The sequence below is a fragment of the Eubalaena glacialis genome, chromosome 6 (genome assembly GCF_028564815.1).
Source record: "Eubalaena glacialis isolate mEubGla1 chromosome 6, mEubGla1.1.hap2.+ XY, whole genome shotgun sequence".
Classification (NCBI taxonomy): Eukaryota; Metazoa; Chordata; class Mammalia; order Artiodactyla; family Balaenidae; genus Eubalaena; species Eubalaena glacialis.
The window spans coordinates 69490735-69515503 of NC_083721.1; the positions used below are offsets into that span (position 1 = coordinate 69490735).

A 24769-nucleotide genomic window follows, 5' to 3' on the forward strand; every position below is an offset into this window, starting at 1 on the left:
CTAGCCTCCTGTACTACAGCCCCTCCGGGAGTTTCCTTTTCCTGGGGCTCAGCGGCGCTCCTCCCTGCCTTCCCAATTCCTCCCGGTCCCCGCTCTGGGACACAAGCTCCACTCCCTCTCTCGCCGAGGTTTCCTCTCCACCACCCGGCGAGAGGCTAGCCCAGCTCCCGCACCCCAGCCCCCTCCTCGCCAGTCGCACCTGCCCCGCCTCCCGGACCGAGGCCGGCTCGCGCGGCGCAGGCGCAGCAACGCGGCCGCGAGGCCGAGGGCGACCAAAGCAACCTCGGCGTCCACCTTCTCTGACAGTATCCGCGCTGGGCAGCGGCCCCGCGGGCCGCGCGTCGTAATGGGCTCGGGCTGGAGCAGCGAGGAGGAGCGGCAACCGCTGCTGGGACCCGGGCTCGGGCCTGCGCCGGGGGCTGCTTGGAGAAGCAGGGGGGAGGCGGCGGCGGCGGCGGTACTGCCCGCGGCAGCCCCGAGTCCCGGGAGGGTGTACGGGCGCCGCTGGCTGGTGCTGCTGCTCTTTTCGCTGCTGGGGTTCGTGCAGGGCCTGGTCTGGAACACCTGGGGCCCCATCCAGAACTCGGCGCGCCAGGCCTACGGCTTCTCTAGCTGGGACATCGCGCTCCTCGTGCTCTGGGGGCCCATCGGCTTCATGCCCTGCTTCGCGTTCATGTGGCTCCTGGACAAGAGAGGTGAGGGGGTCCCGGGAGCGCCGGCCGGCGATGTCACTCCTGGGAAGCCGCCTCCTTCGGCTTCGTTTTAGGGGTTGTGTGAGGTGACCGAATGTTGCTGGCATCCCATTCCTGACTAGGAACACCCTGTCCCCAAAGCGACAAATGAGGGAAGGCTTCTTTGTAGATACTATGTTTTCATCAAGGCCAATTATGCAACAGGGATTAAGCGATCTCTAAATGTTCAAGTTTTTGCATATTTGGACATCAGAGCATCCCCGTGCACGTGCTATGTGTGTTTTTTACACCTGACAAAAATGACTGATGCTTTGACTTAAAAGGGATTTGGGGATTTTGAGGGTGAAAGGTCAGAAAATAGACTGATGATGCTCAGATACAAAGAAGTAATGAGCTGGCTTTGCATAATAGATGACTCAAGCCCAGGAAGAGCTGTTGGGGAACTCGGATCTGACGCTTTGGTTTCTGGAAAATGGTTCTGGAAAATGGTGCACAGCTGCTTTAAAGTGTGTGTATGTGACTAGGTGCAAGTGTCAGTTGAGATTTTTAACTCTCAGATGAAGCTTGCAGATGAATGAAGACTCTCTTTTCATAGAGAATACTCTGGACAGACATCTCACTTTACCACTTGCCAGTATGATTCTGTGAGGAGAAAAAAAGGTCATAGGATTGAATGATTAGGCATTGAATTACACCACACAAGTATGGGTAAATGATTCATGATCAATGTGATGTAGCTGCTAAAAAGTGCAGGACAGTTTTAGGCACAGAAGTGTAGTATCTAAAACAAGAGAAATAGTTTGAAATGCTCTATTCTACTGTTCAATTCTGAGCGTTAATTTTTAGAAGGCCATGGGCAAACTGGAGAGCTTTAAAAGTGTGACAAGAATATAAAGGATGTAAAAATCATAATGTGTCAGATGAAGGGAATTGGGTGTGTCAAGCTTCAAAAAGAAACTTGAGGCAGAATATAAATATGTGAAGACCAAGTAAATGAGGAATTAGACTTAATGTTCATAGTTCTAGAAGGAAGAACTAAACTGAGTGAAGTTACAAAGGGCTGTAACTCAAAAGGATACAGGGAAGAACCTTCTAACAATGAAAGTGTCCAGCCCTGGAAGGTGTGGAACTTCCAGGTAGAGCAAGTACTTAGGCAGAGAGATGTGCTAGATGCTGAGGAAGGGTTTCTTGTACTGAATGGAGGTTTTCTTTGTTTGGATTTGTTTGTTTTTAAGCTAAATTTAGACTTTATTTGGATTTCACTAGTTTTTCCACTAGTGTCTTTTTTTTTTTTTTTCCTGTTCCAAGATTCAGTCGAGGGTCCCAAATTGCATTTAGTTGTTATTTCTTGTTAATCTCCTTCAATCTGTGACAGTTCCTCTGTCATTCCTTACAAGGTTGGATAACTTAAGGGGAAATGCTATTTTATTATTTCTTTTTATTAACTTTTTATCAGGAGCATTTTTCAATATTATTCCCTAAATTTAGCCAGCCTTGTTTTTATGGTAGAAAAATGTTAATTTTGTCCTTTTTATTATAATTATATCTACTATCCATGGCCAGATAAATTAGGGACTACCTATTCTCTTTATAAAATAAGTTACTTTAGGAGTTCTTTCAGAGTTTCTATGACTATATGGTGAATTCTATTTTATGTTTTCTGTTGGTTAGAGCAAGAAAAAATAAATTTAAAATTCTCTCACTTAGGAAGTGGTTTCCTTTTCAGTAGGAGAAAGCCAGTTTCCTTCCATATGTTGGCTGTCCTGCTGCACATGTCCTATTTGCATACATAGAAGTAAGTTCCTGGTATCCCTGGGTACTAAAGTATCTTTCTCCCTAGAGGATAGGTCTGATCTTCCTGCTGCCATGGGTCCCACCCAACTTAGTAGAAGACCAGTTATCTTTCTGAAATCGGTTTTGTACCCTCTCAGTCCTTTTCATTTTCCATCAAGGAGATAAAAGGGTACTACCTAGTGAGATAATAGGAGACCAAAAGTGAGTGTGCCCTAGAAGCTTAGTGAAGAAAATTTCAACAAGGAGATGGCACCTAAATTTGTGCTAAGCTCTAGGGAGATAGCCCTCATGGAGCCTACATTCTAGTGAGGAGATCCAGGCAAAAACAACAATAAAATTAAATAGTGTGTCAGATGGTGATAAATGTTTTAGAGAAAAATGAAGCAAGGCAAGGGAGAAAGGGGATGTGATTGGGTGATACTCTCTCTAGACTGTCAGGGAAGGACTTACTGATAATGTGTGTTTGAGCAGAGACCTGAGGGAAAAAGGAAACCTACCTTGTCAATTCTGGACAGGACTGTTTTGGACAAAGACAAAGGTCTTAAACTTGTTTGGCATATCCGAGAAAGAGCAGTGAGGCTTCTGTGGCTGAGTTGAGCCATAAGGGAAACCACAGTAGAAGGTGAGACCAGAGAGGTGGTGAGAGGCTGAAATCATGCAGGGCCTCCTAGGTCACTGTAAGGACGCTGGCCATGAAGGAGTGAGGAGGGCTCACTCCACTGGAAGGTTTGAGCAGAAGAGTAAAATGATGACTCTGCTATTGTTTTGAGAACAAGAGCCAGAGCAGGGAGACCGGTTGGGAGGCTGTTGGAACAGCTCAGATGGGGCTGATGCTGACTTCCAACTGGGGTGATAGTAGTGAAGGATTTGAGTATTGTTGATGGATAGGCAGAGGTGGAGTGTGAGGAAAGGGAAAGATTTAAGATGTTTCTCAACTTTTTTAGCATTAGTAATTGGGAGAACCAAGCTGCAGTTTACTGAGATGTAGAAGATTGTGGAAGGAGCGTTTGGGGGTAGATGGCATGCAGATCAGGAATTTGAAATGCCTATTAGATATAGGACAAGCTAAACTGTCAGTTTATTCCCTGAGCAATAAATTTGGGATTTGTCAACCTATAATGGTATTTAGAGTCTTGGAGCTGAGTGAGATCACCTGTGGAGAGGGATGTTACTTCAGAAGAAGACTGAGCCCAGGGGCATTCCAACATTCAGTTTCAGAGCTTGGGAAGATAAGGAAGAACCAGCTAGTGAGGACTGAGAGTAGAGCCTTGGGTTTAGCGACATGGAAATCTTTGGTATCCTTTAAAAGAATAGTCTCACTGGAGTGGTGGGGGTGAGTTCAAGAGTGTAGACATTATGTCAAACACACTGTAAAGGGCAGCAGAGAAATGAGGGAGTAGCCAGGGGGAATGTGGTTACTGAGAAAGTGTTTTTAAAGATAAGAGAGAAAAAAAAGAGAAAAAAAAAAGATAAGAGATACTAAAGCATATCTCTGGAATGCAGTATCCCAATGGATCCAGTAGAAAGGGAGAAATTGACAATGCTGGAGGGAAGGGGAAGAACTGCTGTAGCCATGTCCTTGACTAAGCAAAATGGGGTGCAGTCCTCCAGAGTACAGGTAGACAGGTTGGCCTTAGATAGAAGTGTCGACAGCTAGTTCTTCAGTAGTAACAGAAGAAAAGGTAGAGTGTATAGATACGGATGCACATGGTGGGTGGTAGGAGCTTGTGGGAGTTATCTTTGTTTACAGTTCTCAGAAAATAGAAAGCAAAATTACCACCTGACAGCAAGGATAGGAGAACAATTCTTGGAAGATTGAGGAGACACGATAAGTTGTAGTACTATTTCCTAGGAAAGGAGAGAACACACGGACTAGAAAATTGTAGTGGGATTGTCGGGCAGCTCAGAGGGCCTGCTTTAAGTGACTGGGCATCAATTTCAAGTGAGACCAACCAGCATGGCCGTTTGATTTCCTCCAGCCTGTTCTGTTGGGCAAGCACAGGCATGGGCAGAGTTGGCAGAGAGAGAGATCACCAGAGTTGCGGTTTGCCAGGTGTGTAGGACTAAGAAAGTGCAGGCCAGGAGTAGAGGATTATGTAGAGAGTGATATAACAATGGACCACGGAATCTAAACTGGGTAAAGAAGAAAAGGAAACACCTGAGGTAGATGAGAAAAAGTAGTAGGCTCCAAAATTGTCATTCCCAATGGATGAAGAATTTAGAGTACTAGAAGGAATGAGTGGGAAGGAGAGGAGGTCATGGTTGAAGAATGGGACGCTTGAAATTGGGATTATGTCGTGGATGCAATTACGGTAAAGATAAGGTCAGAGTATAACAAAGAGAGTGGACAACCGAGGTAGGGTAGAGGGCATGATTGTGGAATAAGAAGTCAGGGGACTGAGAGGGCAGGATATTGAAAGGATCGTATCTGGTATTGAAATCACCAGATTCATGAAAGAAGTAGTGTCCTCAGGAGTAATAACGAGCCAAACAGTTAAACAGTTTCAAGCCATGAGGGCGAATGATGTGGAGGCAGGTATGTGGTGGTCTGCAGACAACTGCAGCAGGGAGTGGTGAGTATGACAGTCAGATAGAATTGGATCAAAGGCTGTTCTGGCCATGATGGATTAACAGGAACTGGATTTATTCTTCCATCTTAAACAACTAAAAACAGAAAACAAAATCAAAGTATACGAAACAGTGGTTTTCAGACATTGGACAAAAGGTAGAGCAGGTCAGTGATTCTTACGATTACTTCACACAGAGATCTGTAGTTCAAACAGAGCCCCACAGAGCCCCCCAAGTCGAGGAGACAGTTGAGAAGTCTTAAGAGGCCACCATAGCTAGAATTCTTAGGGTAGAGTACCAGAGAGGAAAAGGGTTCACAGAGAGAGAGTTCTAGATCTGCAGGGAGTTCCTCTTGAGTCTTCAGCTGAGCACTGATTAGCAGTTACACATGAAGAAACTACTTAAGTCTGAGAAAAGGACTACAAAAAAGGAACAGGCAGAAAAATTCTCAAAGTTCACACAAGGCTGGGAATTGTTCACATTCCCAACAGCCAGAATGGGAAAACCTCATAATACATAGGAGGTTTGGTTGAATACTCAGAAGGGTGTTGCCTCGGCAGTAAAGACAAACAGAGCTCTAAACTAAAGGCTGCTGTGGTTCCACCTAATAAAGCTTAAAAGTACTGCTTGAAAAGATTAAAAATAACTGTATCCCAGAACATTGTTCAAAAATATTTAAAGGAGTTGAAAAAAAAAATCCATCGCCCAACAAAATTCAGAATGCCTGACATCTAAATCAGAAATTACCAAGCGTGCAAAGAAGGAGGAAAATACAACACATAAAGAGGAGAAAAAGCAATCAGTAGAACAGACCAAGAAATGGCACAGATAATAGAATTAATAGACAGGGACATCAAAGCAGCTACTGTGAATAAATATGCTACATATATTCAAGAAGACAGAACAAAGCATGTTAAGGAGAGACATGGAAGACATAAAAAGTCCAACATTAAATTTCTGGGGATGAAAATGTAATCTGTGTCTGAGACCAAAAAAATACACTGGACAGGATTTAAGAGCAGATTACACATTGTAGAAGAAAAGATTAGCAAACTTTAAGATGTAGTAATAAATACTATCCAAAGTGGAACACAGAGAAAACAAAAAAACAAAAAACCACAGGTATCAGGGAGCAGGACAGTTTTAAGTGGCCTAATATACATATTAGAGTCCCAGATGAGAAGAGATTGGTAAAGGGAGAGGGCATGGATTGAGATAAAATGGGGAGGAAAAATTGAAGAAATAATGGCAGAAAAATTTCCACATTTGATGATATCCACAAACCCAGAAATCTAAGAAATTCAAGAATCCAGTTTGAGGAAACAGCATGAAGAAAAAAACCACACCAAGCACATCTCAGCATGCATAACACTACAGCAAGGCACATCGTAATCATAGTGCTTAAACCAGAGGAAATCAAAGCATCGAGAGAAGCCTGGGAGCTTTAGGGGGGAGGGAGTAACAATGACCTGGAAGGGGCTGGGGAAGCACTGTCCTCAGGGAAGAGGTTTCAGAGTAGTAAAAAGGTGAAGACAGTGAAGAGCTTGAAAATATAGGGATTCTACTGATCCGCTGATTCTGAGCGCTCCAGGAGTCACAGTGGAAAGATCTGGGGAGTAGAGGCGCTGGCAGAGATGAGGTCGGATTTGGGTATGCATGAAGCCCTGATGGAACGAGGATGACCTGTGAATCTTGGGTCTCTTGTGACCAGTGTAAACAGGAAAAGCAGGCATGATGTGGTTAATCCTCCTGGTGTCCAAGGCAGATCGGGGTGGCCAGGCCAGGCTGTAGCTGTTGGGGGTGGGGCAGGTGGTCTTGCTAGGAGCAAGCAGAGCTTCACTCCAGCTGATGGAAGTGTGGGGCCTGGAAAGGGTGATTTTACCAGATCAAACTCATTTCCGTGCATCTACTACACATGGTTTGTGTGGTGGGGTGTTTTTTTTTGCTTTTGGGTTTTGTTTTTTTTTTTTGCTTTTGGGTTTCTTTTTTTTTGCAATCATGTTTTTAGGCACCGATTGTGGAGACTCTCTTCCTGTACTCAATAGGTTCCTGGCATAAGGAGTTATCTCATCCATTGGAAGGGGGCTTCCTGCAGAGTCTGGATGCCATATTTGAGTAGAATTTATTTTTATTTTCAATCATGTTTGGTTTTCCGAAATTATTCCCGTACCTTTCATCAGATGGTTTTTGCACTCACATCCTAGTACTGTAATCACTTGGGATCTATTTATATGAAGGTCCTAGATGTCTCATAAGCATATTTTCCTGGGGTCCTCATACCTCTCCTTCCCAAAGTCAGTTGTTATCTTTTTGATTACATGGAACTGCAGAGTCCTGCCTTGTCAAGATTCAAATGAGATCAAGAAAGCATTCTATTCAAAACTGAGCAGCAGCTGAGGTGGATTAAGTAATACTTGGCAACAATTAAAAATAAGCAAGCCACAAGTTGTACCTGCAAGGTTGCTTTATAATAATCAGCTTTTCACAACTTCTTTACTCTTAAAAGTTTATATTAGCTGTTACATTGTCATATGTTTGATAAAAGTTATAATTGAGTAGAAAAGTGTGCTAGCTTTCAGCAGTAGGAATAGGAAACCTAGTTATTTGGACCATAGGGCCATAAACAGTGTCCCACTGCCCACTTGGTGGCTGTTTACCTTAATTACAAACCAAATATTAGAAAAAAATAAACATCATGTAGAATGTAAGCCTTATAGTCCCAAATCTATAAAATTTTATCTCATAGGGCACCCAGTATAACCTTATAAGAGCAACGTTTTGCAAGTTTAGGATATTTATGACCATGAATGTTCTTTTTATTAATTACACTCTATTTCCTGTGGCTATAATGTGGTTTTAAAATCTGTGTTCTGTTAGTAGACACAGTAAATGAGCAGTATGTATGCATTACTTGTTCCTGAGAAGCACAGTTTTCTACCGGATTACTTCTGCCAAATTGTATTAATCATATTCAGATCATATAAAGCTCAGTTCATATCACAAATTACCCTCAATGTAGCGTGTGTGTGCCTGATCTGAATCTCAAGTTTATTTTCCTTGCTGTGTTTAATCTGCATAATTATAGTTTTGTTGACTTTCAATTTCCTTCAAGCAGAGAAGCCCTTTGAAAACCAAACATTTAACCGTCTCCCCCTGCCAAAAAAAAGAAAGATCTGAAAAAAAAAAGAGAAAATTTGCATTAAATAGTTTAAGTCTATTCACTGTGAAATGGTTTCAAGGAGATGCTGAGTTTGGGAAAAATTGTAAGAAATGTTGCCACCTTTGCCACATACTCAGTGTAAGCCACCTCTGTGACTGCTACAAGCAATAAGGCAGCATTGATTTAGTAATAGAAAAGTGCAGCATTCCAACAGTAGGAAGATGTAGTCCTGTTATATTATGCTGCCATAGATAGACTATTGTGTCTATTTTTGGTTACCTTAGTTTTTTTTCACATTCTATTTTTAATTTTTTTTAACATCTTTATTGGAGTATAATTGCTTTACAATGGTGTGTTAGTTTCTGCTGTATAACAAAGTGAATCAGTTATACATATACATACATCCCCATATCCCCTCCCTCTTGTGTCTCCCTCCCACCCTCCCTATCCCACCCCTCTAGGTGGACACAAAGCATGGAGCTGATCTCCCTGTGCTATGCGGCTGCTTCCCACTAGCTATCTATTTTACATTTGGTTACCTTGTTTTTATATTTTATATTCTCTTTTGCCCTGTTATCCATGTAACCGACCATTGGTGCACATTTTCAAAATAATTGATTGTATTTGGAATACAAAAGGAAAAGCTATCTGATCCGCATTATCTAAAACCCTAAACCATGCTTTTTTTTTTTAACAACATCATTCTATAAGTTGAAAGCCATCCAATAAATCAAGAAAAATTAAAAGACTATTATTGTATTAATAATCAGAGGGTTCTAATGGACCATCTCCTAAGACCCTATAACAAACGTGTCCTCATTATAAGATAAAAGAAGTAATTGGCCACTTGTCATTTTTTGAGAAAATTTAAAGCATTCTATCATCTTAAAAAACTTTTTAGGGGCAGTTTAGAATTTTTTTATTAACAGCTTGCATTCGAAAATTAGAAATTTTATATTTGAGATATAAAACTAAAATACCTTGTCTTTTAAAATTATTTTCTATATTATTTATTGTTATATCTGAACAAAGCATTCTAGCCATTCATTTTGAAAAACCAGAGCTAATAGAACTTTTTCCTCTATCCTCGATGTGATCATTCAAGTTTTCTATTAAAGTTAGAATCATTTCATTTTCAGCATGAGTGTTTTTTTTTCCCCCATATTGGGAGTTATAGAGCAAAGCTATATTAGAATATAATACCAGTATGACTGTGTAAAAAATCTTTGTTCTTAACATTGACTTACTTGAAAAGAAAATAGAAAATAATCCAGATATTTTTGTTTCCTTTTAGGTCTTCGGATAACAGTGCTTCTGACATCCTTCCTTATGGTTTTGGGAACTGGTCTAAGATGCATACCTATATCAGACTTAATGCTTAAAAGAAGGTAAATCATATAAATAACTTAAAATTTTTTCTCCACATTTTTCTCTTTTGTTATGAGTATATTATATATGTTTGGTTATAAGCTGTTAGTAAACACTTCCATTTTTAAGATCAGTAGAGGGTCATATTTATAGTAGCATTTTTTTCCTGACATGATTAATTCAGTGGGCATTTATTAGTTGTTATGTGGAAGACACTATACTAGTTGTTGTGTAAATAAATAGAGAACAAGTTAATCTTCATGCTATCTGGGAGCTATAACCATGGGAAAATAATAATATAACATAAGGAAGAATAATGTAGTTAATGCCATAAAAGATTTATAAAATTGCCCCAAGAGACTAAGATAAGTTTTGGCTGAGGATCTCGAAAGGAAGGGCTCATGAAGAAGGTGATAATTAAAGTAAGCATTGAAGAATAAGTAGAATTTTGGTAACTATAGTTAGGGGAATGATATTCCAGGGTAGAGGAACAACAGAAACAAAGGCACAGAGGCAGGTAAGCACAGGCCTCTTCCAGGATGGGTAGGTAGCTTCATTTCTGTACAGCAGCACTTCTGTACCTGGGGTCCATGGATTTATTCTCAGGGGCTGCAGGGTATATGAAGATTTAAAAAATTTTGTTTTCCTTTTGGTTATAATATTAAAAGATTTTTTAACCAATAATAATCTGTAATTAAAAGACATTTTTATTAACCAGGATGTCAGTTTCCTAGTGTTTATCAAACTGGGATCCTTGGATTTGACCTTAAGAGCCATTGAGAAAATTTTTCCCCTTAAAAAGGAGCATAAATTACTCAAGTTTGGGAGACACTGGTGTACAGAATAAGACATAAGAATGGAATATAAAGAGATGAGTTTAGAAAAGGGTATCCTGAATGTGAAGGATATTGATGCCATCCTGTAGAACTGCAGTTTCTCACTGGACAGTTGGGAGCCACTTAGGTTCTTAATCTGAGCAGCAATAGGATCAGACGTATATGAGGTAAACTATTGATTTGAAGTCTGTAGGATTGATTACAGAGGGTTGAGAGTACCAGCAGGAGGCCTGGAAAGATGCACTTAGAGCCCAAGCTGGAGTCATTGTTTTGTTTTATTTCTTTATTCATTTATTAGTTCATTTATTTGACAAAATTCACTGAGCTCCTCCTGTGTGCCAAGCTCTCTTCTGCACATGGGGAATATAGCAGAAAACACAATAGAAAAATCTGTACCTCGTGGAGTTTACATTCCACTTGGGGAGACTGGCAATAAACTAGATAAATAAGTTAAGTATATAGTATGTGCTATGGAAAGAAAAATAAAATAGGAAAGAAGGATTTGAAATGTCAGTTGGAATGGACAATGCATTATGTAGGGCACAAGCATTTCAGGCAGAGAGAAGAGCAAGTATAAAGGGTGGGAAGGGAAGAGCACGCCTGGCAGGGAGGCTGGTAGGGCTGGAGCCGCTGAACCAGAGACTTCATGGGAAGAGTGGTAGGAAGTTAGACCAGCGCAGTTATGGGTGGTGGCAGGAGTGTGAGACCAGATCCTTCAAGACCTCGTAAGGACTTCACCTTTTTCTGAGCTAGGAAATCATTAGCAGCTTTGAGCTGAGGAGAACCATGGCTGCTTTATTGAGAATAGACTGATGTTGAAGGTCTAGGGCAAGAGTGAGGAGACCAGGTAGGGAACCAGTAAAATAAACCAGGTGAGAGATGATGGTGGCTTGAGCCATAGTGATGGCAGTGGTGGTGGTGAGAAGTGGTCAAATTCTGATTGTATTTTGAAGAATTTGCCAGTGGATTGAATAAAGGGAATAAGAGAAAGTGAGGAGTCCAGAATGACTCCCTTGCCCTGGGAAGTTGTAGGAATGGAAAGGATAGCACAGATGCGAGAGAGAACATGAGAGAAAGATATCAGAGGTGATATGATTGAGGTTGCACTCTGGAGACTCTGAAATTGTTGATTCCATTAACAGAGACATGGGGCACACTAGGAGGAAGGAATGGATTTTAGGTATAAGATGTTGACTTTCATTTGGAACAGAATTTTTCACTTCAATCTAAATGCTGTTCCTTTTCAAATTTTCAAAATACGTTATCTTTCCAGAAAATTTAGAGTACATGTGTTTCATATTTTAAAAGGCAGATAGCAAAATCATTTGGGTTCCTGTGGAACATTGGTCTTCATTTCCTATCCTTCTGAGTGAGGTTTTAACAGATGAGTTTCATCGTGTTTGAGATGTTCGTAATTTTTCAAATATCCAGTTTTTTTTAAGCATCTACAGTCTTTAAGTACAGATTTCAGTGTAAGCTTAAATTCAACAATGCATTCTTTAAAAATGCCTACTGGTATTTTTGTTAGCTTTTCTTCTGTTTGGGCCATCCATTCTGTTGCTTCTCTCTAATCTTATATCCCTTCATATCCTTTTCAGATATAAAATTATAGGAATAATAAAGAGTTGACTCTGTTGGTAGAGAAAATGGTATGAAAAGTAGAGCCCATAAAGAAATGTAAACAAAGATAGGAAAGGAAAGAAAGAGAAATAAAATAAAGAGTTACGAGAGATTGAACCTTTCATAAAAAGAAAGTAAAAGTTGAATTTTCCATCTTTGTTCACCTATAAGGAATGTTAGGATATTATCCCCTTGAAATGAGACTTCACTTTATGTCCATACATTATTTCTTTAGAGCAGTATTATTAACAATGCATATGCAGCTATTAAAATGAAAATGCTGCAATTAGAATGAGTATTTTGACTAGTAGGTTCAATAGATCACCACTTTTAAGCTTCAGTCTCCATCTGACACTGAAGAGGAAGGGATGGAGACCTTTAATATGCATTTGGCTAGCACTGAAACAAGTATTTAGCGATCTTTTTCTGTGCCCTGTTCCACTTGGAGCTTTTTGAGCTTCTGACCCAGCCTTCTAAACAGTGTCCCTGCACCCTTTACTTCCTGTATTTTATCTTCTATGAGTCTTAAGACATGAGAGTAGCAGCTTTCTGACAAGTCCTTTCCTCAATACAACGATTATTACTACATTCCTAACGGTGGTCTACCTCTTCATAGTATCAATATTTCTTTCATCTGCAGAGTACCAATGAAAATTCAAGAAAAGTTATTTTGCCACTTTTATTAACATCACAAATAAATAAAGAACTTAGAATAATGAACTATAAAGCATGTTTTCTATGATTGGGAAGCAAATCATACCAAAAAAATTGCAGGTGGCATTGCTCTATAGCACCAGATGGCATTACTTTATAGTGTGAAATACAATATAGCATGCCCAGTAAACAATTTACAAACTTCTAGAAGGTGAACTTATAGTAGGTCATATCTGCTTTTAATCATAGGATGTATCCAGTGATTCTCATAACATATTATCTTTCAATTCAGTGTAATTTTCATTAATATTAACAATAGATTACTAACATGTGTTAGATAGTTAAATAGTATGGTTCTAGTAAACACAGATTTTCTAGAAATACACTCCATTGTGAAATGCTTTGTAGCTGGCAATATTACATTTAAAATGACCATACCAGAAAAGACGAATTGTTTAGTAAATGGTTTTATGATAACTGCTCAGCTATCTGAAAAAAAAAATGAAGAGCCCTAAATCTCTGCCTTACCACTTAAGTAAATTCCAATTGGATCAAGCATTTAAATATAAAAAATGAACCATAGAAGTATTAGAAAGTGAGACTGGTTTTTAATAATCTTAAAATGGGGAAGACCTTCCAACTAAGACACAAATCCCAGAAGCCATAGAAAAGCTTAATACTTTTGACTACATAAAAATTTAGAATATCTGCATGATTAAATACACTATAAAACAAAGTCAAAAGACAAGTTAAAAACTGTGAAATGTTTGCAACAATAAGACAAATGGATAATTTCCTTAGTTGAAAAGAACTCTGTCAAATCAATAAGAAAAATAGCAAGTCAGTAGGAAAATGGGTAATAGATATGAGCAAGTAATTACAGAAATTGAGATACAAATCTTAAGATGCTCAACAACTTCATCATAATTAAAGAAACGAGGGCTTCCCTGGTGGTGCAATGGTTAAGAATCCATCTGCCAATGCAGGGGACACGAGTTCGAGCCCTGGTCCAGGAAGATCCCACATGCCACCGAGCAACTAAGCCCATGCGCCACAACTACTGAGCCTGCGCTCTAGAGCCCGCACTCTAGAGCCCACGAGCCGCAACTACTGAAGCCCGCGCATCTAGAGCCGGTGCTTTGCAACAAGAGAAGCCACCGCAGCGAGAAGCCTGTGCACCGCAACTAGAGAAAAGCCCACGCACAGCAACGAAGACCCAACGCAGCCCAAAATAAATTAATTAATTAATTTTAAAAAAAAGAGGCAAACCATTTAAAAAAATAATTAAAGAAATGAAAATTAAAAGAGCAATTATATGTCTGTTTATTGGCAAAGATGAAAAAGTATGATAGTGTGCTGTGTTGCCCACGGTATAGGGAAAAATAGGCATTGCTGATGTGCAAGCAATTTGGGGCATCCTATTTAGAGGGCATTTTTGCAGTATTTATCAAATTCAAAATGCACATGTCCTTTAACCCAATACTTGTCCTTCTAGAAAATTAGCCCACATATAAAGCTCTACCAGTTTGTAAGGAAAATCACATTTGTGTGGCTTTGCCTGTAATAGCAAAAGGCTGGATGCAACCCAAATGTCTTCCACAAAGCACTAGTCATGGTGAAGTATATAGTGGAATAGTATGTAGCCATGAAAAGGAGGTGAAAGTTCTGTAAGTGCTGATTTGGAAATATCTCCAAGATATATCATTGAGTTTTATAAAAGACAAAGTTTTTAATGTTATGTTTAATATATTCCTACTTAGAAAAAAGTGGGAGGGATGTATTTGGTAAGGACTGTTTCTGAAAGAAACCATTACCACTGGTTGTTTCTGAGGAGGAAGCCTGGGAACCTGGAAGTCTGGGGTGGAAAGGAGATTTACTTTTTGTTTTATACTCTTTTCTCTGCTTGAGAATATTTTTACCATGTGAATATATCACCTTTTGGACTGAAAACACTAGTTAAGAGAAACTAAAATGAACACATCAGATCTTCAATAATGAGAATAAGAGAAGGAAAGGCAAGGAAGGCTTATATGTAAATTTCCCCAGTATAGAAATATAAACCCTTTGGTATAAAAATGAACAATTGGTTGATTTAAGAACGAAGACTCTTCTCTGTAAAATACATAGGATTCTGATCAGTGTGTTCTAAAAGTATGGTCCACAGACAAGCTGCTTATTAAAAATACAGATCCCTGGGCCCCACCCCAGTCCTACTCATTTAGTCTTAACAAGCTCCTTTAGTTAATTTTATACTCATTTTAAGTTTGACAACCTGACTGCCCTAGGTACGTAGCATCCTCACTTTAAATAGTAACTGCATTGTGCTTGCCCATCCTACAGTATAATCACATAATATTTTTAATGTCTTATTTTAAAGCAGATTAAGATTTATCTTCTATTTAATAATTTTATTTGCAATTTGACTCTTAAAACTCCAGAGGTCAGATTTCATGAATATATTTCTCCATGATGGTCAGATGGGATTCAGATAAGAAAGATTGGTAGGAGATTAACTCCTCATAATAAGCATTTAACAGGGGAAAAAGCCAATAGAAGATATGTAAAATGATCTTTAGATTTTTGGAAGATACTTTTGTTCCCCTTTGATTGTCTTTGGAATGTGATTATTTCTGAGACATTTCTTCTAAGGACTTATAGTATCATATATGAATTTTTAAATTTACTTTTTTTGTTGTTAAATATAGTATACATATAGAAGAGTACATAAAACATTTTTGTACAATTTAGTGAAATAATCATGAAAAAGACAGCTATGTACCCATCACCCAGGTTAGAAATCCAGAAATCCCCTGAGACCCCCTCCCTGATTTATAACCCTGTCTCTCCTTACTGTACATAATCATAATCACAAATGTTGATAGGATTTTCAGAGTAAACTGAGTTGAAAGTTATGGAGAATATATTCAAAGTCTGTTGCAAATGTCTGTTTATTCTTCTGAATAAAGATTTGCCATAGATTTTTTTTCCCTATTAATACGGAAAGGCACAAACAAGTAAAAGATTATTTTATCTGCAACAGAATGATTACAGGAACAAAATAGGCCAGAAGTAGGCATTGGTAATAATTTAACATATAATAATAAGCACATAAATCAGTAGGGTTACTAAATAAAGCATATTTTATTAAATAGATTTATCTATTATGTGTTTGGGCACATTGGTTACGTATTAGAAAAAGAAATGTGGATACTTAACCATACAGCGTGCATTAAAATATATTCCTGATGGATTGATGAGCTTCATATTTAAAATGAAACAGTGTAAGGGAAAATTAATCTTATCCCTAAAGAGATTGCTTTTCCAAGTATAAAAACAGTGAAAGAAATCATAAGGGAAGGATTTGTAGATTTGACTACATAAACATTTGAACCCTCATGCTTCCAAAAAAAATCATAAAATTAAAATACAAACTAGGAAAAATATGTGTTGCAAATATGATATCCAACTTATAAAATAATATAAAAATATAAGCACTTTTGAAAAGAGAATGGGAAAATGAACATAATAGACATTCTTAACAAATGTTGGTTTGCAGATTTCAGATTTCATTATTTAAATTCATAACTCGGCAGTCAACATTTATTGACAGTCTGTGTATTTGTAAAGCATAGGCTAAGCTGTGTAAAGAGATAAAAAATACACAAGCTCAATAAATAGAAGTTTATTTTTCCCCCAAGAAACAGTCTAAAAGATAGTGGACTGCTCCAGGCATGTAGGCAGCTCTGTTCCAGGGACCCAAGTTCCTTTTCTGTTGTTCTAACATCCCCTGGGGTGATATCCTTGTCCAGGTGGTCAAAGCTGGCTCATCATCAGTGCTTTCATTCTAGCCCACAGGAAGGAGAAATAGGACATCCAGGGCAAGTGACTACCTCTTTAGATGATGACTAGGAAGCTGTATGTATCAATTCTACTCACATCCCATTGGTACAGACTTAGTACATGGCCACACTTATCTGCAAGAGGAGCTGGAAATGTAGCTCAGCAGCCATGTGCCCAGTTAAAATGCAAGGATGCTTAAAAAAAAAAAAAAAGATATAGCTATCACAGCATAAACAGAAATAATGGTACAAGGCACTGAATTAAGCAGTACTCCTCGGGGTATGAAATCTCAACTAGAAACAAGTACTTCCTGTTAGGAAGATTGTGGAAGTCTCATTTTTGCCATGGAATGTCATGTTTGATTTCTTTTTGTAGAAGTGGGAGCATTTGTTCTCTGTCCCAGGTAACAAAGTTGGTTTGAAAATAAATTTAAGAAATAACAACAAAAAATGCATGGATGCTATAACAAAAGAAAGGGAGAATGGATGTGAGGAGACAGTTAGTAGTCTCTGCTATCAAATGTCTCCATGTATCCATGTACCCCCTCTTCCCATGCAAAGAACATACTCATGTTTCCTCAAAGGAGAAGACCCACAGTCCTGTCCAGTTATTGCGTCCAACTCAAAATCCAGAGTCTCTGGCTTCTATCAGGTCTTTGTGGTTCTCTGGGAGTAACCCCTTTGATTGTTCTTTGTGATTTTGGCTTTGTCCTTGGGAAGGCTCTTTTTTGGTCCATTCTTCTTAGTGAATACACCTGAAGTTGGAGGCTATGCCATTCTTAGGGGCTACACAGCTGTTGTGTTTCACTTTCTGCCTGATACTGATTTGGGGACCTCAGGATTACTTTAGGAATCAAGCAATCTTAAAGCTTCATAGAACCGTTTTGCGGTGTCTTTGGTGATACACTTCCCTCAAACATTTAGTAGGCTTCTCTGTTTACATGCAGTGGGTTCATGTAAATGTAGCCACATCCAAAGATTTTTACTTATGGCTGTGTTTCTTACACCTGCTGAATCTCCTTTCCTTTACTCCTTCTCTGCTCAGCTCATCCCTTTTCCCTCAATTTCGTGGTGGCTACCGGGATGCCATCTGAAAAAAGGCCTGGGTAGGAAAATAACACCTTTAATTTGATCTTTGCTGCTAGACAGGCTCTGAAGGACGTTATTTCCTGCTATTTTAGGATACAGAAGCAACCTGAGGCTTCAAATTCCTGGATTCTCATTAAATTTGGGTAGTAGGCCTTGGGCAGAGAGAAACTCTCTTAGCAGAGCTCTGGTCCCTTCCGTCTGTGCTTGCAAACCAGCTACCACTTGCCTGGCTCCATCTCTCTTGTAGTGCCATCCTAAAAGCAGCAAGGGGCAGGAAACAGAGTAGTGTTCTGATTTTTTTCCAGCCAGTTCCAGGTAATCACAAGCAGTGGTTTTGCTGCATCTCACAAGTCACCTGCCTTTTCAGCCTGCAGCCTAGCCACTAAGTCAGTGCCAAATACGTTATGCCTTTCTGAATGCAGAATCCTAATTCTGGAGCTAATTTCTCAATCAGGGAACAGTTAAGCTGTTATAGTGAGGAGTCTCAAAATATAATGGCCGAAACAAGATAGTATTTCTTTCTTATGTGATAGTCCAGAGTTGGCAGGTGGGCCAGGGCCTAGGTAGCTCTGTTCTACAAAGGAACCTAAGTTCCCTCTATCTTGTTGCTTCCCTAGGGAGATGCCTTGGCAGGACAGTCCAGAGTGGATTTATCCGCACTGTAGTCACATTTCATCCCACAGGAAGAGGGAGAGGGAGAGGGAGACCAGGGAGAGCATTTTATCCTCAAGGAGGTGACCTTGAAATCCTCCCACTCTCATCACATTGGCCCAAACTTGGTAACAAGGCCCCACCTCACTGCAGGGGGAGCTTGGAAATGCAGACTGTAGCTCGCCCCAGCACAGACTTGGGGTGCTCTGTAATTAAAAGGAAAATAGAGAGAATGGACACTGGGGGATAGTTTATTGTCTCTACTACAGGCAAACTGGCTATTTAGGAGGAAAAGATCAGTTTAGATCCTCGTTTTATACCATGCATCAAAATAAATTCAGATGAATTAAATGGTTAAATATTTAGTTGGAAAACAATATATAGGAATATTTATCTGATCTCTACATAGGAATTTTTTTCTAAAGCATGAAAAACAGGAAAATTATAAAGAGAAAAATTGATCTGACCACTTACAAACTGTTGAGTGTACAAATTGTTACGCTTAAAACAAAATTGACCAACAGGAGAAAATATTTGTCAAAATAAGGGCAAGAACAGGTAAATAATACAAATAAATATATTAAGCACTCATTCGAAATAAGAAAAATTGTAATATACCAATGGGAAAAAAGACCAGTAGTCAAAAAAAGAAATGCAAATTAAAACAAGGAGATGCCTTTTGGCCTTACCAAGTGTGACAGACAGAATAACACCCCCATCGCCCAAAGGTGTCCATGTTCTAATATCTGGAACCCCTGAATGTGTTCTGTTACATGGCAAAGGAGAACTACGATTGTAGGTGGAATTAAGTTTGCTAATCATCTGACCCTAAAATAGGGAGATTAGCCTAGGTTATCCAGGTGGGCCCAATGTAATCACAAAAGTCCTAAAAGGAGAGATAGGCGAGGAAGTCAGAGAGATGCAGTGTGAGAAGGACTCAAACCACTGTTGCTGGCTTTGAAGACAGAAGAGGGGGGCCAGGAGCCAAGGAATGCAGGTGGCTGCTAGAAGCTGGGAAAGACAAGGAAGCATATCCTTCTCAGGAGCCTCCAGAAAGGAACATAGCCGTGCCACGCCTTGATTTTAGCTCAGTGAGACCCGTGTTGGACTTGTGATTTACAGAAATGTAAGAGAATAAATGAGTGTTGTCTTAAAGCCACTAAGTTTGTGGTAATTTGTTATAACAGCAATAGAAAACTAACACACCAACTTTGTGTGTATGTGTGTAATTTTTATTTTTCTATTAAAAATTTTTTTAAAATTTTTTTCTTTATTTTTAGGGGAGTATTTTTTAAATAGTGGTATTCAATGCTGGTGAGGCAGGCCCTGTTGGCCACTACTGATGGGACTGTACTTTGCTACAGGCTCTTCTGAAATACGACTTTGGAGTATATTTCATAAGGTCTAAAATGTTCATACCCTTTGACTTATTGACCCTAAGGAAATAATTTGGAAATGGCAAATATTTTCATACAAAGGTTATCACAACACCATTATTAATATTAACAAATAAGTAACAAACATTAGGAAAATGTTAAATGAGTTTTTGTGCATCTGTATGATAGACTATCAGTGGTGCCATTAACAATTATGATATAAAGAATGAAATGAGAAATGCTTATTATAGACTATAAAGTTAAAATGATTTAGTGCATAAAACTGTATATTCAATTTGATATCTATGATTACCTGTGCCTGTCTTGATTGAGAGATGCATTGAAAAAAAAAAACTGAAAGAAAAAAAGACTGAAAAATCAAAATATTAGGAATGGTTATATGAGTTACTGAATCATTGAATTTATGGATTTTTTCTTCTCTATGCACTTCTTTTCTACTATGAGTATATATATAAAATACTTTTAAACTAAGAGGACAAAATAAAAGTTATGAGACAGGAAAAACGTTATGAGACAAAATGGGGGGAGGTAGGTCTCTCTCAGACCAGGACTAAGTCCATTTTTCTCCCGTGCTTTGCTGAGAGATTATCGTATTTGGCCTTAATAAAAATCCTGTGAGATAAAGTACCTTTGGGGAAATTGAAATGAAAGAGAATAAGCGATTCACCAAAGATTATACAGTTAATAAATTTAGATAAGTCTAGAAGCTGAGTCTTTTGATATCTAACCCAATATTCTTTTCACTGTGTTTTTTAATGAGCTTTCTGTAACTGTACTTGATATGTTATTATTATAAGCTTCTTTAGGCCAAGACTATAGTTCTTATCTTTATATTCCCTTTAGTGTCTGCTGCAGGTGCCTTGACCGTAGTAGATATGCAGTAGATATTTTTAATTGGATCATAATTGGCCAAAATTATTAAAGGGTACAAAAGGGAAATAGATTTTCATAAAAGAAAACTGAGGCTATGGTAAAAATCTTTAGAAAGCTCATTCCTTTTCACCATTTCACTCTATTTCTCCCTTCCTAACTTCCTTTTTCCTGTAATTAATTCATAGCATCTCTGACCCTTTTTATTGCCTTCTTGGGCTAAATAAAGGAAAACTACTTCTAGCACTTTAGACCATTTTCAACATCCAGGAAATCCTGTAACACATGAGTTTATTCTCATGCAGGATGATTAGGAATGGGGAATTGGGAGAAAGCTTGTGAACCATTGGCATATTGAGTGTTAGAGATAAGTATTCTTATGGATTCTAAATCATTTCACATTAAAAATACATAGAATTTAAGTTAAGAATGCTGGATTTACACTGAGGAAATACCTGCTCAGTTTCTAAAAAGCCAGCTCTCTAATGTTATCCCCAGTGCTAGTCATAATAAAGGTTTATAAAGTACATCTCTGCATAGAATAAAAATATGCCAGCTACTGCATGCCTTTGGATCTGAGAACCTTGGGTTATCTCAGTAATCAATGATCTTTATCATTAATGTTAGTTACAGAGAACCTTCAGAATGGAGGCCATGTGGAAGAGTAGAAAGATTTGTGGACTGATGTAGAGAACAAATGTATGGACACCAAGGGAGGAAAGCGGGGAGCGGGGGTGGTGGTGGGATGAATTGGGAGATTGGGATTGACATATATACACTAATATGTATAAAATAGATAGCTAGGGCTTCCCTGGTGGTGCAGTGGTTAAGAATCTGCCTGCCAGTGCAGGGGACACAGATACGAGCCCTGGTCCGGGAAGATCCCACATGCCGCTGAGAAACTAAGCCCGTGCACCACAACTACTGAAGCCCGCCTGCCTACAGCCCGTGCACCACCACAAAGAGTAGCCCCCGCTCACCACAACTAGAGAAAGCCCGCGCGCAGCAACAAAGACCCAATGCAGCCATAAATAAATAAATAAATAAATAAATAATAAGAACCTGCTGTATTAAAAAAAATTAAATTAAAAAAAAGATATGTGGACTGGTGAAATCAGATTTAATTTTGATTTCTAGTCCTGGCTTAGCCATTAGCTAGTTATATGACTTTAGAACTCCCCCCACGAATACTTTTTGAAGAAAAGAAAGTTATAAATAAGTTATAAAATAAGTGTGATTTTAAATGTATTATTAGCTTTTCTGGAACTCAGTTTTTCTGTAAAATCAAGAGGGTGGGTTATCTAGCTGAGGTTTGAAGTCTCTTCCAACTATAAAAATTCAAATTCTAAAACATTGTATTTTTCTAAGTAGAAAATAATTTAAGAATCATGGGTATTTGTTCCAGAATGTCAGGAAGCAAAAGGTTGGGATACCAGAATATCATTAAATATGAGCTAAAATGTCAAGTACATGAGAACACATGAACTTAACAGGTCTTCAGTTTGAACTTTAGCTATTGGCATTTGTTTGAAAAGCTATAGTATATTGAATAATAAGAAAAGGAATGCAGCTGTGCAGAAATGCCACACTACGTGCCCCTGAGCCTTGGCCTCTCCATGGGCAGAGGCAGCAATTGAGGGCTGAGGTTCCCAGGGCCGGGGCAGATGTGGCCAGGCCATGCTAGGTGTCCTCATGCCTGCCGTGGGCCAGCCAGCCTCAGCAGTACCGACACTGGTGGGCCGCTCCCGCTTCCTAGTCTCTACCATCTGGTTCTGCTGATGCTGGAGAAACTCCCAAAGCTCTGATCTAATCTTCTTCTCAGACCACAAGGGAAATTCCCCTATTTTCCACCTGGCCTGTGGGGACCGTGTAAACTAGGCCTCAGAAGCAGGCAGAAGCTACGTAAGGAGAAAAAAAAGGGACAAAGAAAAAAGACCCAAGGGAGAAGGGAAGAAAAGGAAGTTGGGTGGGGGTGGGGGAGACAAGGAGAGGGAGTCAATTAAGGGACCAGTGAGAGGAGACTGGGATGAAGGAGAGCAGCACCCCTGCGCCTTGGCATGTCTGTCAGGGCTTGACCTGCAAAGGTCAGGACACCTGCAGTCTCCTAACTGTGAATATACGAGGATACCCATCTCCATCAGGCATGAAGTTTCAGGCAAGGAAGCAAGAGTTAGACCCCTTGAATTAACTAGTCAGCTTCCAGAGAGCTCCCTTTCTGCTACAGAGCTTATTGCCCAGGAGACGAAACTACGTCCTCATGCTGCTAACTTCTGCCTGCCCTCCCCGGGTGCACTGTGCTCGAGACAGTGCTAAGGCCTTGGCCTCGCTCTAACCACTCTCATTTTCTTTCTCTAAAAGTTTTGTTTCCCAAATATTAATCACCTTGTTTTTTGTATTGCTGAATATAAGCTTTTTAAAATTTACAAGTGGAACTGATGTGATGTATGTGGTGGAACCTTGTGAGGTTTGTACAACACAGGTTAGTTGTGTATTTCGGTGACCCCACTTCCCTGTACTTGGATCCTGGAGAGCATCCACACTGCCTTCGCACCCTGGGAGGCACTCTGGGGAGATTAGAAACCGTGGTCCTTATCCACAAGGAACTTAACTGCTACTTGCAAAACAAAACTGAAACATGGGGGCTTCCCTGGTGGCGCAGTGGTTGAGAATCTGCCTGCCAATGCAGGGGACACGGGTTCGAGCCCTGGTCTGGGAAGATCCCACGTGCCGCGGAGCAGCTGGGCCCGTGAGCCACAATTACTGAGCCTGCGCGTCTGGAGCCTGTGCTCCGCAACAAGAGAGGCCGCGATAGTGAGAGGCCCGCGCACCGCGATGAAGAGTGGCCCCCGCTTGCTACAACTAGAGAAAGCCCTCGCACAGAAGCGAAGACCCAACACAGCCATAAATAAATAAATAAATAAATAAAAATAAAAAAAATAAACCAAAAACTGAAGCATGTAATCATGACACAGAAAAATTAACATTAAGTTATGTGATCTACTTCACTTAACGGAAGGTTGTGAATCACACCTCTTTTGTTGTTCTGTGTTGTTTTTAACAGTCAGCCCAGATCAATCGGTATGAGTTTCTGAAAGCCAGCTTCTTTCAAGAGTGCTTCGAAAGCATTAGGACAATCACAACAAGTTGCATTTATCTTTCAGCATGTGAAGGCAGAGAGACTTTTCAGTTCAGACTGTTCATTTAAGCTGGGTGTTTTTCCTTTTCATACTGTCAAGTTCATATACCTAATTTTTGTTCTGGCATCTGTTTTTAACAATTAGAATGAATAGTCTAATTGTAAATTTCCATTTTCTCACGTATCCGACTTCCATCCTCAACAGTCTCCTGAAACTGCTTTTGCTTGGATCATGCAAGACCTCCTTGTCGCCGAATCCAGTGGTTACATTTCAGTTAAACCCTCTTTCTGTTTGATCTGAAATTATTGGTACCTCACTTTCATCTTCTCTAAACCCTTCTCTCCTTAGTTACTATGACACCAGTCTTTCCTGTTTTATTTTTTTTTCTGCCTCTATAATTGCTCCTTCTCAATTGTCTTTCTAGACTCCTCTTCCTCTGACTATTTAAAAGATGATGGTATTCTCCAGAGTTTGTTCCCCAAACCTAATATATATCTCTCATCTCAGACCTCTTTCCTTAGCTTGCAACCTGTAGTCAACCACTTGTTGGACATTTTTACAGTTACGGGTACCCCCCCTTATATCTAGTCATTCACTTAACTATATCTAGTATACCACCTTAACAGCCCTCCAGACCATCCCTCCTCTGTACCTCACTGTTGTTGCCAGTAGTGCCACCGGGTCCTTGTCCTGGACTCCATGCCTAAGAGTGTTCCACTCTGGTTTTCCTTCAGTTTTGCCATTCCTTATGGGGTGAGGAGTCTGTAGAGTCAAAGAGACGTGTCTGCCCTGCCCATCACCACTTTCAAGCTACACAAGACCCCAGCAGTCCCTGCAACATACCTCTTTCCCAGGTCTGTTCTTCCAAGAGTGAACTGCATCCCTGGGGTGTGCTCCCTAGGCCCAAGGGGTAGCTAAGGGGCAGGTGTTTGGAAGGGGATAGATGGAGCTTGGATGGGGTTGGACCGTAAGGTTCATGTGCATGTATGCGAAGCCCCTGATGTTGTAGATCAGAACCAGAGGTCAGAGGAGAAGGAGGGTGTGCAGGGACCTCTACTGGTACTCTTGTCCCAGGCCCCACAAGCTTAGGCCTA

The 24769-nt window shown here is 39.8% G+C and overlaps 1 protein-coding gene across 3 annotated transcripts in view; it reads left to right on the forward strand.

The window, feature by feature from the left end:
* Positions 1-261: 261 nt before the first annotated feature.
* SLC49A4 (solute carrier family 49 member 4) overlaps positions 262-24769 on the forward strand; it is a 92745-nt gene continuing 68237 nt past the window's right edge. For all 3 annotated transcript variants that reach the window (XM_061193171.1, XM_061193173.1, XM_061193172.1), the window contains exons 1-2: positions 262-695; positions 9509-9602. In XM_061193171.1, coding sequence (XP_061049154.1) covers positions 347-695; positions 9509-9602 — 443 coding nt within the window. In that variant the 5' untranslated portion in view covers positions 262-346. The remainder of the gene's footprint in view (positions 696-9508; positions 9603-24769) is intronic.